General features: G+C 40.1%; 1 protein-coding gene across 4 annotated transcripts in view; it reads right to left on the bottom strand.

Annotated features, from left to right (window-relative positions):
- RIN2 (Ras and Rab interactor 2) overlaps positions 1-14,638 on the bottom strand; it is a 105,076-nt gene that overhangs the window by 63,031 nt on the left and 27,407 nt on the right. For 3 of the 4 annotated variants that reach the window (XM_077814147.1, XM_077814145.1, XM_077814149.1), the window contains one exon: positions 1,200-1,292. In XM_077814147.1, coding sequence (XP_077670273.1) covers positions 1,200-1,256 — 57 coding nt within the window. In that variant the 5' untranslated portion in view covers positions 1,257-1,292. Of the gene's footprint in view, positions 1-1,199; positions 1,293-5,489; positions 5,542-14,638 lie in introns of those variants that run through there. The other variant, XM_077814148.1, reaches the window with a different exon arrangement.

The raw sequence follows: 14,638 nt of genomic DNA, 5'->3' as shown, positions 1-14,638 counted from the left end.
TTAACTGTTCCAATTTTGTGACTGTTGTGTTGAAATTTGCTGTCTTAATGTCACATGAAAAATGGCTGTTGCATTTAATTTCCTTGTTTTTATTTACAAATATATAACTCAGGGGAGTGGAAGAAAGAAAAATCCTGATTGTAGGACTGTGGTGTTATACAATTATTCCATAGTGTTGCAGGTGAGCATGTAGTTTAAACTTAGTACATTATTTAACAGTAAATGCATGAACCCCACTTTTTCAGGTCACTTTTAACTGGGTGTTTTAAAATATGGTCTCAGAATGAACCATGAAGTGAGCTGTAGCTCACGAAAGCTCATGCTCAAATAAATTGGTTAGTCTCTAAGGTGCCACAAGTACTCCTTTTCTTTTTGAGAATGAACACAGCTATTCCTCACTGAGGACTAGCCATGTATGAAATCCAGAATTTTAAAAGTCCAGGCATTTGAGTTTATCAGTACATTAAAAAAAGTCTTAAATATCTGCTTAAAGTAGAAAAATACTACATTTTTTCATGCTCGGATAACTCAAAAACCATTAAAGAGTTTTTCTACGAGTTTTCATAAAATAATCTATGGACTGAAACTAAGCACAGAAAGATTCAACCAAAGGGAGAATTTTTTCAGAAAAATTATGAACAAAGCAAAATCAGGAGTTAGAATGAAAAAAGTCAAGGTTGTCTTGCAACTTTAACGACAGCAATACCTGCTGTACGAACTAACTATACGAACATGTGGGGGGGGCGGTGAGATGTATATTGTCAGTAGCAGCTGCAGGGAAAGCCACGAGAAACCTTTACACAGAATGTATCGTTATATACAGTATATAGCAAAAACATACAAATGAAAGGACTGGACTTTAAATCAGACCTCAAAACTTGTAAAAAGAGACACATAGTAAGATGCTTACCAATTTACAAATAAAGCTCTCTACATATCAATGGCTGTTTGGCATATTCTGCAGCATCAGTTTCACATAAAGCCATGTGATTTGTGTTTGTATTTGTCCGTTCAATTACAAAATCCTCAACTGCTGGAAGACAGGATAAACTTCCAACTGTGCTAAGGCAAGTTCTCGCAGCATAGCTTTGTAAAAGGACCAAGGTTCTCTGCAGCTGGTAGTGAGATTATAAACAGCCATACTTTTCAAAGCAAATGTGTCTTCCTAATTATTGAAGTAAATCAGATCCTCCTTTTACCTTAAAGAAACTTCCTCTCTTTTCCAGACAACGGGCTTCCATTGTCACAGACGACATCTACCCTGGGAAGACTCCACTGAACGTCTTGAACTCCTAAAAGTAGAGACATTTTTAATGGTTAGTCCAGTCTGTAGGAAATTCCTTTCTAAGCCACAGGAACAGTCACAACAACAGTGCTGCCAAGATCTTTTTCCGTCAACAACATAGTGCCATTGATTTCCCACCAAAGCCCTTACATATCCTTTTTGTCTATTATTTCCTATAAATTGCACGGCTTCAAAAGACAGCTACTAGGAGTTCCGTTTTCCCCCCCTTCCCCTTCACAACTGATCCTGTAATGCTCTCTGAGAGGATTTTAATGCACTCATTAAAAAAGAATGCTAAAACATAATGATTGCTTTGTTTGTTTGCTTGACCTCAGTCTGAAGTACAAATAGAACAAATGTTAGATGTCACCACAATCTGCTCCCAAAGATTACAGCTTTAATGTAGCTGATCAGAGAAAAAAAATATCACCAGCAAGGGACAGAGAACAAGTTACTGTAAATGTAAGAGGGGGGAAAATATCCTACTTTAAGACGGTGAAGTAATCATTAACCTTTCTGACCCTTGCATCAGCGAAATGTATATGGGGGGTGCAATTACAAAGATATCACTTTTTTCCACAGCTGAATAAAATGTGATTCACTATCCAGAAGAATATAATGATTGCACAAACATATCTATACTATATGCATGTATCCACAAATATATTTAGCTGATTAGCAATGTTTAAAAAACGTCTCAATTGACTCAAGTTTGTATTTCCTGCAAACATAGTCCTGAATTAAACAAAGGCCAAAATCTGCAGTCGTGAGTCATCATTTTTCACTGTAAGTTAAAAACTCGTTCTCCTCCCCCAGCCCACCCCTTCATTAAATTACATTAGTTTATTATGTTGGAGTTTTCACCTAATTATTGCACCAAATCTTGGATGTGCAAAATGTACCACAGAAAACATGACGCTTGTTTGGATTATTTTGATGCACTCAGTGAAAAACTGACTGCATCGAATAGCTGCAGTTTAAGTCTGAGTGAAAGTAGCAGCTGAGCCAAAAATGTCTACTTGAAAAAAAACAAAACAACAGACACTCTTGCTTTCCTTTATTGGCATTATTAGAAGGACCCAAAAAGGGCAAAGACCAAGGTCAAGGATGAAGGACGAGTTTAAAAAAAAATAATAAACGGGTGACGGAAAAGAGTGCAGAAGCAAAAGAAAAGGCCTACAAAAGAATGAGAGGTAAAACTATGAGCTAGAAGAGGAGAGAGGGATAAAACGGAAGATTTTCTTTCATTTTAGCATGTAGCAGGAAGCTTACCATTCGCCCTACTCTGAACCTGTGCCCATTACTAGAGCTAATCTGAAAGTGCAGAACATTAGAAAAGGTGACCATTTTTCACTTACAAGGTGCGTCCAGAAAGAAAAGTAGAAGGGCTGGGAAACTCATGAACAAGTCTGTTTTCAAGAGACTTTCAATCTGATTTTGCAGACTGCAGAGGTTCAGATACGAATCTGGAATTCTGTACGCTTAACCAAACTGAACACAAACTCCACTGGTTTACCAGGGTACTTTTACACTTCAAAGTGGAGGTGTAAATTCCAGCGGAAGGAGACATACCCATGTTAGCTCTGATCTATTTTTAGCACGGTAGCTTGAAGTATAGCCACAGCAGCATGAATACTGGGAGGGGCTAGCTGCCCTACTATGCGCCTAGTGTCTTGGATGGGGCGGTTGTCCCCTCCCACCACTTGTGCCACCATGGCTACACTTCTGTTTTTAGCATGCTAGCTCAATCAGAGCTGGCACGGACACATCTCCTTGAGCTGGAATTTACACTTCCAGCTTGCACTGTAGACATACCCCCAGGAGTAGCTAGAAGCAGGTACTCTCTTAAAGAGACGTGGTCAGCTTTTCTAATTTTAAGAGATTTAAGTTTCTGACAAGACCTCTCTTTAAATAGTAGGGCCTGATTTGTTTCAATTTATTTCTATTTCCTGGCTGATGCTAATAAGGGTCTTTTTCCGTAAGGAACTAAAGAGTGATACTTGGACTAATCACTTAATCTCTCTGTGCCTCAGTTCCCTATCTGTAAAATGGGAATAAAACCTCTTCCCTTCTCCCACCCTCTTCTCCATTTAGATAGTAAGAGACTGCCCCCAAAGAGTTTCCTATGTTCATGTACAGGTTTCAGAGTGGTAGCCGTGTTAGTCTGTATCAGCAAAAACAACGAGGAGTACTTGTGGCACCTTAGAGACTAACACATTTATTTGGGCATAAGCTTTTGTGGGCTAAAACCCACTTCATCATCTAACACAGGAGGGTTCTGGTCGCAGCTGGGGCTGCTAGGTGCTACTGTAATGCTAACACCACCACCACCCCACACACATACACATCCCAGAAGTGTTTAGGAGCTTTGGAGGAAAGATCAGCCCCCAAGGTTTTGGTCATGCTTTGTCTCCAAGCAGGAGTCTGGGAGCTCCATGAAGCACAGAAGGGAGTTCTCAACTCTCCCATCCACCCTTCAATGCCCCAGGACTCCACTTGCTCTCAAGCTCTGCGTAGGGATCCCAGTAAAGAGAGAGATTCTTTCAACCTCCAATTCAGGGGCTTGCCTTCACTAGTGAGTTAACACAAGATATAGTTCAAGTGTTCTCTCTAACTTGGCCCCTATGCACGCATGCAGACTCATCACTTGTGTGTACTGGCTGTAGTAAGACTAGTTGGTTGGCACGACCATGTGTGCAGACCTCAAGTCAGCTTCTTGTGAGAGCTGCTAACTTGATCTGTATGTAGTGTGGATGCAGGCTAGCACCACTACACAACCGTCAAGAGCTGTTCATCCTCCAATACCTTCCCACAACCACTAAGATCCCTTCCCTCTGTCCTTTTCTTGCAATCTACCTCTTTTCTGGTTTTCTGACAACATCCCCAAAGACAACAGCACCACAACTTGTAGCCAGCTCGCTAGAGGCAGACACCAAGGCTACCAGGGCCTATAAATTTGGGAGGAAGAACAGAAGTGGCAAGCTCTACAATGAGATTTCTAAGCAGCTCACTGAGCTGAGAATCTAACATATGGGACCACAGCACAGGAAGAATACCAAAGGGGTTTAGATGCTCTAGGAAAAGGCCACAGATCATATCCCAGGCTGGTAATTCCTGCTGATGTGCTCATATTATGAGGTGAACTGCACCATTACCAGTGCCCCAAGTACACACCCCAATTTCACTCCAAAGGGTTTTATGGGCTTCTGTCAGAAAGGTGGATCAAGGGGAAGAGCATGATCTGGGGCACGTATGCAAGTTCCACCTCAGTCAACCCCACAGCAGCGCGTTAGACAGGAAGTGTAAATGAGGACCAACTAACTGCAAAACTGACTAAGCATCAGATCCTCTGCTGGCACTGACTGCAATGGAGCTATACCCATTTACAGCGCTGAGGATTTGGCCCAAAGTACATAAACTGAAACAAAACAAATATTTATTTCCTCACTATCTTCCTTAAGTTACAGGCATCTTAGGCAGTTCTCTGTAACAAGCATAGGTAAAAAGAAATTAAGACAGAAATCCAATTTCCAAGTTGATGATGTCCCTTTAAAAGACAGCATCAAATTCATCCCCCATGCAACACCACAAACTTCAAGAGCTTACACTGGGGATTTATGAGCTATGTAATTTAATTACACATCCCTCTCCACACATTCACATAAAACCGTGTCAATAACAACTTCATTTGTAAGAAACAGCCCTTTCACAGGAAATCTAATCTTCAGTTTTACTGTACATGATGTATATCTGCATACAGCACTGGTACTACCAAATAAGATGAAGCCAAGATTTTTATTTTTAAATTAATTTTACTATTGCCACTTGTAGAAATGAAAAGTATGTTATAAGATTTCAAACACACACAAAACAAATACATTATGTTACAAATACTAAGAAAAAGAGCAACATTTACAGTGTGAAGATCTATAAACCATTAAGTCTAGCAGCGCAGGTGTTAGATTCAGCATCAATAATAAATAGCATCTGGAAAACTGCATCCTTTTCTTGTTGGGTATTTCAAGGCTGTATACGTTTGCATGGCTGCTATTGTTACTATTATTTGTATTAAAGTAACACAGAGGCCTCAACTGGGATCACGGTCCCATTGTGCTCAGCACTGTACAAACAGTACTCCAGAGATCTTACAGTCTAAACAGACAAGACAAAGGGTGGGAGGAAACAGAGGCAGGAAATGACTTACCTTACCCAGGGTCACACAGCAAGTGAATGACAGCACTGACAACAGAACCCAGCTCTCCCAACTGCCAGTCTAGTGCGCTATCTATTAGGCTGTTACTTCATCCCTGTAATATCCAAATTTTGTTGATTTACTTTATGATATGTATTTCAGGATTCAACTACTGAATTGCTACAGAGAGAGCCTCACTGCGGTAAACCAATATCAAAGAAATTGATCACCTTTGCTTTCAGAGACTTTATAATAAACAAATTCCCAGCAAGGTAGCCGATTTCTTAAAGTGTACAGGAAAACCCAAGATCAAACTCAGTTGACTCTTCAACATTTCCCCCAAAATCTGACTCAAAAACCTTCTGCTAAACCAATTACAGTACTCTTAATTCCTCTTCCACACCAGTCCCTTATCCTCTTTAGAAGATCTTTCTAAATAATAAATAATAATGTATATTTCCTTTTGTGCTTCACATTAAAACAGAACTTTTCAGCTCCAAATATGCCTCTCTGTTCAAGATCCAGCATGAAGTGCAACTTTATACGTCAGCCAAGCCCTAGTTTCTGTGAAAAACACAGACTACTTAAATTACATCCATTCCTCCTCTAAAATATCCTGTTTCATCTCCCCTGTTGCCAGAGAAAGAAACAGCTTAATCTGCCCAGAGTAAGCTCCATGCATACTCTAGCATTTCACAATGAACTGAGCCACACTTGATCACACACTCATTTACTCAAATAAAGGTGTAAAACAGGCTGAAGTAGGTAAAGAACAAAAGCCTTCAGTTTAGCAGTGGCAACTGCCTTTCTCCTAAAACAGCACATATGGAACCATATAACCAGGAGATTAGGAAAGAAGTCTCATGAATTCTGGAAATAAAGTTTTCAACAGACAGTAATTAATCATTGGAACAACTGCATAACAATTTTAAAATCAAAATTAGATGATTTTCTAAAAGATCTGCTCTAGGACTTATTTTTTGGGACGTTCCATGGCCTGTGTTATACAGGAGGTCAAACTACATGATCACAGTGATCCCTTCTGGCCTTGGAATCTATGAATCAATATTTTAGTGCCACACTCTGAAAACCCACAAGCAAGGTAACAGCCCTCTGGCTTTTCTTATCAACAGGTAAATGTAACAAGAGAAAAAGGTTCCCTCATTAAATCTAAGCCTCTTATTTTACGGTATGTCCACACTGCAATTAAAGGTATGATTTTGCAGCTCGTGCAGGCATACCCCCACTAGCTTTAGTCTAGCTAGCGTGGCTAAAAATAGCAGTGAAGGTGCAGTCTTCAGCCCTGGCTTGAAATGGAAGTATGTACCCATGGTTCCAGGTGGGCTTTTTCAGCAGACCCTGAAGCCCACCACTACCTCTTCAGTGCTATTTTTAGCCACATTAGTAGACTGTTGAGCCTATGCAAGCTGCAATCCCACCACCGATTTGCAGTGTAGACATAGCCTTAGAGACAGAGTGCAAAAAAAGATTTGGAAAGTTTCTTAACTAGTGAAAAATATTCACACCCATATCCTAAAAAACGGCTCAATGAATTTTAATGAAACTTAAAAAAAAAAAACGTAGTGCTAAAATGAAGCAAGAGAAATTTTGGCTAAAATGCTGATGTACAGAGAGAGTTGTAAGAACAGAAGTGCTATGGTGACCTAAGGCCCCAATTCAGCTAACCACTAACAGCTTAAGTCCCATTCACTTTAACGGGACTTAAACCCAGGCTTACACATTTTGCTGCTTTGGGGGCTGAGTGATAGCACTGCTACCACAATTCTACAACAACAATTCCATCCAGGAATTAGAGGACTTGCATCTCCACCCAGGAATCAGGTAAAATGTCAGTGATAACGTCTGCCTCTGTTTTTCAGGAACCAACAGCTCTATGAGTTACAATGCAGCTAATGCACTGCATACTTTCACAAACACGAAACCAGCAAGATTACCGATGCTACCTTCCAGCTGGGTAGACAAAAGGTATGGACACAGATAGTTCCCATTAGTTACAGTTACACACTAAATGCTGTTCTGCTGTGAAAAACGCCATTGTGCAATTCTGTTTATTGTATCTCTCTACTTTCCAGATTAAATGTACTCTGTTTGAAACACTCCGTTTTCTTCTCTTAATTGCCAACCTCATAAACTCACTCTGAGATCTGAAAGTCAAACTGGGATTTTCCCTGTGTGAGCATCATCCTCGGTAATAGAGATTCTGCTGGTCAAACCATCTCCTCAGTTACAACCTGTGCAATTCCTTTGTCTTCAAACATGCCCTGAGGAACATATGTGCAGATCCAGTCGTGGTTCAGCTGAATATGACACAGATGTAACAGGGGGCATAATTTGGCCTACAGAACCCGGATTCCTTGTGACAATCCATGAGAAGGAAAGAAAACAGTCTGGCTCTCAGATCCTGGGGTGAGATTACAGGACTAACAGTTAAAAACAAAACAAACTTTGCTAAGTAAATTGACTGGATCAGGAAGTTACTGAGAAAAACATTAAGTGTGGAAACTCATGTTTAGGTCACGAAAAGAGCCATAAAATCATATTGAAGCTATACAGTAAACAGAGATAAGGGTTTATATTTATTTTTTTAAAAGGCATTTATATGGACATTCATCTTTTTTTTTAAAAAAAAGAGACTCTGAAAAAACCTCATGAAAGGGTAAAACACAATTTACTCACATATTTGAGTATCATCTCTGCAGGCTTACTTTTGTGTTGGGTAGTAAGTAGCCAGAAGAAAAGGTCAGGCCTTTTAAAGAGAGTGGTTATAATGATCTGATTTGTTCTGGGGTTGGTATGCTATATACAATTAAGCATTTATTACATTATATGTAATGAATGCATATTTATTATATTTTTAAAATTGATTGTCAGTTAAATATGATTCTGCTGTCATACCAGTTTTTGCCCAAGGCAACTCCACTGATTTCAGTGAAGTTACCGCCATATAAAATTGGTGGAACGCAGCACAGAATCAGGCCCAGGATGTCTACAATTCCTCCTTTTCCTCACTCAAACAGGCACTTTACACATGCAGATCAGGTGTAAAGGCAGCCTGAGAGTAAAGAAGCCTGAAACTAGGTGCAACTATAATTCACTCCACCTTTCTGGCCCTTGTACATGGCTAAAGCAATGTCAAGAGATTCTTAGTGTAAATGAGAATTCAGGCCAAAAAATATTTTTGCTCATACTATGAAATGATTGCAAAACAGAAGTTTAAAAGCCAAGGCATGCAAATAAAAGTCAAGCACACGCTTGAATGTTTTACTGAATCAGTGCCTAAAACCAGATATTCCTAATTTCAGTGCAGAGTGAAAAGAAAAGGAGTACTTGTGGCACCTTAGAGACTAACCAACTTATTTGAGCATAAGTTTTCGTGAGCTACAGCTCACTTGAATTTTTCTACCTGAAGTGAGAGGACTGGTGCCCCTACCATCCATGCTGACTACAATCTCAAAGTGCTATCTAGGCCTTATCTACACCAGAAAATGTGGTTGTTTTAACTATGGTGGTCAGGGGTCTGAAAAATCCACACCCCTGATCAGCATAGTTAAGCCAATCTACAGCCCCATGTAGTCAGTGCTAGGCCAATGGAAGAATTCTTCTGTAGGCCTAGCTAGCGACTCTTGGGGAGATGGATATGTTGACTGGAGAACCCCTGCCATCAGCATAGGTTGGGTCTACACTGAAGTACTACAGGGGCTCAGCTGTGCTACTGTAGCACTTTAAGCGTATAGGAGCCCTTAGTTATGCAGGAATGTTGGAGGAGGAGGAGGAATAGCAGATTAGAATGTTCTACTTTAAGTCTTGTTCCAGGAATTCATGCAACACATTAATTATATAAAATATATTAATAAGGAATGCAACAAAAAGGTGGTGAGTTACTTTGTTAAAAAAAACTAATCTATTTATCCGTGTAAATGTGTTGTTTAAGAAATACACATTTAATCTTAATCTGAACATATCTGCATATCTTTTGAAAGCTACAAATACTAAAACTGGCTGTTAAGAGGTTTTTAAATTAAAAATGTAATATTAATAAAGGCAAAGTCCACTAAATTCAGAGATTTTTTTTTTTTTTTAAATTTAAAATGCTTCCAAAAACCAGTCAAATCCTTTGGTTCTCTTTTCCAACAACAATCAACAATGAAGCAGTTGTCACACTGCAGTTGTGAAATGGTGTTCAATTTAATAATCTTTTCAATGAAGAGTGTTAATGAAGACCAGTGGAAGCTCCCTTGGTGCCATGGAAACAATGACTATCAATAGGCTTGGAAGGATTAGATCTTTATTGATAAAGGTCAGTAAATATCCACTTCATTGTACATACACAAACCAGCAAAAAAATATTTCCATCAATAATACTTGAAATTTACAGATAGGCAAAGAAAGAAAAATGATGCTTCTGACTTCATGGAGCTATGCCATTTTATACCAGCTGAGGTTTTGGGCCCATTTTGTGGGACAGAGACACACCAGAACAACAGTATTGCATAAAGCTCTAATAATTTCAGTTAACAAATTACATACACATAAGCAGTATTATCTAATTATACTGAACATGTAGTTTATATTACCTGTGTCAACCTACCTAACTCTGGCTAGTTAGAAAATGTGTATTCTCCTGAGTAAGAGACCCACCTGTGAAAAATGTTAGCTTGCTAACGCCACACAGCTTCTGATCCAAAGCCCATTTAAAAATCACTAGAACCTACTGTGGTTAGGGTCGTGTAGAGAATCCCAGTGAGGAAAGCTCCAACATTTGTAGAATTCATTAACTCTGAGCAGTCTACTGAGTACTTTTTTTCTAGTATTCATACACTTATGGGGCCATATCATGCCTCAATCAGTGCATCCAACTCCCACTGACATCACTGGAAGCTACACACAAGAACAGAGGATAAAGGAGCCCTACCTAGTTTTCTGAGTCTAGACAGACCAGCCTGGAAAGCTACACAACCTAATCGAACAATAATCAAAGTCAGAGTAATCCCAAAGCACATTATCAGGGAAGAGTAGGTCCTGTACTTTTAGTTATCACTGTTGTTATTTATTAGGTCTCATTTAGCATCCCTCATGGGGAAAATAAACTCGTCTTTAGGACCATTTTCATTTTTGCCCTGTGCTCCTCTCCCTCCACATCCTCCTTCCTGTTTCTCTCCCCTTTTCTGTCTTTACATCTCTCCTCCTTTCTTCTCCCTTCCCTGCAGGAGCTACCAATTCCCGGAACCTGTGGGTTTACTGCAACCCAGTTCCCAATCCCATCTGATACAATGACCAGTGATGAAACAGTTAACAATAGCAAGTACAGTGCATGCACTGGATTTGGAGTTAAGACCCCAATCAGATTAATGGAGAAGCTGATGAGTTCACACCCTCGCAGTGCCCTTGTTTCAGGCTGTCTGCAGACTCAGGAAGACAGAACTGAATTAGATACATTCATTTCATATTTACAAGCTTTCCTTTGACACTATAAGTGCTAGAAACTTTAAAAAAAAATAAGCAGATTCCACAGAATCGAATATGCTACAGGGAATGCATAAATACATCAAGCAGCCCAGATCCAGCCCAAAAGCTAGGTATCTGAAAGCTCTGAACTGAAGCAATGGAGAAAAATTCAGTGCAATGCAGCATTTGATGCTGCAATTGCTTTTTCTGTTACAAAGTAACAATTTTACTGTCAAACTCAACTACTATCCCAACTGGCTCAAAAAGATCAGGGGTGGGATTTTCGGCAGTGCTCAGCACTGACCTAACTCTTCTACCACTGAAGACAACACTGAGTGCTTTTGAAAATCCCACTCTAGATCCCATTTTTGTTACTTAAAAGTTGTCAGGATAGAGACGGTCTTTTTTGTTGTTGTTGTTATGTTTGCATAGTGCCTAGCATAATGGAGCCTCTGATGCATGGCTGGGGCTACTAGGAGCTGCTGCACTGCAATTAATAGATAATTATTGTTACTCCCTGCCATGGAAGAATAGTACCAACTAGGGTGACCAGATAGCAACTGTGAAAAAATGGGTCGGGGGGAGAGGCGGTAATAGGCTCCCATAAAGAAAAAGTCCCAAAAAATGGGACTGTCCCTATAAAAACGGGACGTCTGGTCACCCTAGTACCAACTATAAGGCCAATCCTCAGCACGTGCAAACTGGCATAGCTCCATTGCGGCTGCTGGAGTTATAATCATTTACACATTTTAAAATCTGGCCCCTTGCCTTTCATTTATCCAGTGTCTGATTATGATATAGTAGCTGAAATATACTCTTCACCACCTCAGTACAGAAAGATATGCTAGTTGTCTGGAAGTATTATTTATGTACCTAGTAGGCCATTGTGAATCGCCACCACATATCACATCACAGCAATAATGTTACAGAAATAAAGAGTAAATATAGGGTTTTTTAACTTAAATTAACAAAATGCTAACAACAACCCCAGCAACAAAGCTGCACTCAATTTTTCAGTGAATCTTTTTTCTGGGGGTTATATTAAAAGCTCCCTAGCTTTAAGAAAATGTAGGCTACATATATTTTTCAAACTCTTTTTAATGAGAAGGAACATTTCTAAAAATCAGATTTGCTCTTCGGGGTAAATTAAAAGACAGACTCAAAACTTCAGATTGTAATCACATCATATGAGGCTCACACCTTTTATTTCCCATTTTCTTGGTGCAACTGCATTGCCCCATCAAAAGAATTGTATTTTATTTCTAATCCACAAAGCCCTAGGTTGTCTAATTCCGATGTCCTTATCTGGATGTTGGCAAACTTAAATTCTTCCCTTTGAAATTATTTCCTTTTGGAGGTCAGCTGAAGGCCTAGTTCAAGCACCACATTGATGCAACCAAACACAGTATCACTTTGAATATCTATCAATTAAGGGCCTCAGTATGAAAACTATCTTTGGTGCCAGGATTTTAACAGACCTCTTAACTCAAACGTTGCATTGTGTTAGTACAGCTGTATCCACAAGCAAAAGTAAGAGAATTATATTAAAAAGGATTCCAACTTCCGTCAGTTTTCTGACTGCAGAAAGAGATTATATTCATTCTTTCAAATTATGTAACTGTCTTATGCCCCTATGTAAGGTGCCCCTTTACTCCCCTGCATGGGGTACCTGCATCACAGATCAGACTATGGGGAGAAGGGGGAAAAGCAGCTCCCATGGGGCAACTACTCTCCTTCTTGGGCAGGTGGGCAGTTGGGGCAGGCATTGGGCATTGACTATAGTGATGTCACAGATAACTTCTCTCCCACCTCCTCCCAAACCATGGAGGAAGCAGGGACCAGAGCTGTTCCTAGAGCAGTGCAATTACAACCCACTGCTTACTTTGGTCTCACGGTAAATCCACAATCTAGCTTTAAGGGATTACATATACTTATACTATATAATACTATCCTAACACCGACAGTTTAACAGTTCCTATACTCTCTCTATGCACCTGTATATAATTGCTTACCCAACATTAAATTCAGCAATACACACACACTCAACAGTAATTTCCTATATCTATATTGTACACATATACACACATGAACTCCAAGGGACTGAGAAAAGAGAACATAAATAAAATCTACTCAATATAGTAAGTAACCTATAAAGTATAAAACCTATGGATGATTATATTTTTAAACCAATCTTTAAACCAAGTTTTTAAGTAACTTGCCAGAACTGACACAGACGTCCTCAGATTACAACGAAGTGGCATTTTTTGTCTAAACCTCCAAAGAGTCAGTTTCCTGTTGTCCCTAGACTGACCACAAAATGGCAACAACTGCAACCTAGTAAAATCAGGGACCAGAGAATAGAGGTGAAATGAAGCATACGTCCACAGAGCAGCAGCAGTGTCCTTACACAAGTGTTTGCCATCCAATGGCCACGGCATATTTGTCTGAAGAAAGGGGAGATTCAATACTGTGCTGAAGGTATGCTCTGTAAGTAATCCATTCTATTAATTTTGAGAGCAGGAATGGCCAGTATGTTACTCAAGCATAAAGGTCAAGATTCTAAGAAATAGCTAGTGATTTTTGGTGCCTCAGTTTCTAGGTGCCCAACCTGAGACATCTCAAAACGTGGCCTGATTTTCAGAAAGTCCAGGGCACCCACCACATGAAAAAATAAGGCCATTTTAAGATGTCTGACTGAGGTTGAAACTTCAAAAATTTAAGCCCTTGCAAATTGCTACTTTCTTTTGAAAATCTTAATCTAAAATTGCCATGCACTGTCTAATTAGCCTGAAAACACTTAACTATTTTCTTATATTCATGTCTTTTTTGCCCTCATGTCAGGAACCCAGTGGTTCAACTCAATCAAAGAGATGACTAAAAGCACTCCTTATATTTGGATACTGCTCTCACTCTTAAATCCATCCTGCTACACTGTATCTGTGATACGCAGACCACACTGAGAGGAGCTGAGTGCAGCAAGCCAGGTCTTAGGTCATAAATAAGCCAGCAATTCGGTCACGGAAGTCACGGATTCTATGACTTTCTGCGACCTTCGTGACTTTCGCAGCTGCAATGGCTGATGCAGCTGATCCCAGAGCTGCCCAAGCAGCTGGCCCCTGGGGAGCACCGTAGCAGCAGTCCCAGGGGCAGCCCTAAGGAGCACCTGAGCAGTGGGCCCAGGGCCTCAGAGAAGGGGTGGCTGGGGGCAGTCAGCCCCTGTGGTCAGTGCAGGGGATAACGGTCGGCCCCCGGACTCCCACAGCAGCAGCATCCGGGGCCCCCCAGAGCAGCAGCATCCGGGGCCCCAGGAGCTGCTAAGTTTTGTCATCAGGGCTATTTATATAGTAAAAGTCATGGACCGTTCACGGACCGTTAATTTTTATTTATTTCCCATGATCTGTCCATGACGTTTACTAAAAATACCGATGACTAAATCTTAGCCTTATTCATAAGCAGAAGACCTGTCATGGTTCCCACCAATCTGGTTAGCCCAAACAATAATAATTTGCATTTCTAGAGCACCTTCCATCCAGCCTACAAACAGTTTTACAAATACAAATGAACTAGTCCTCCAGCTCCCCTGTGAAGCAGGTATTCCTATTTTACAGTGTTTTCTCAAAGACTTGTAGGGTTTTTGCTGAAATGGAGCTCTTGCCTCATTCACGCCGCACTTAGACAGGAATTTTCAGAGGTCC

The sequence above is a fragment of the Eretmochelys imbricata genome, chromosome 3 (assembly GCF_965152235.1).
Source record: "Eretmochelys imbricata isolate rEreImb1 chromosome 3, rEreImb1.hap1, whole genome shotgun sequence".
Lineage (NCBI taxonomy): Eukaryota > Metazoa > Chordata > Testudines > Cheloniidae > Eretmochelys > Eretmochelys imbricata.
This window is presented reverse-complemented; position numbering and strand designations above follow the sequence as displayed.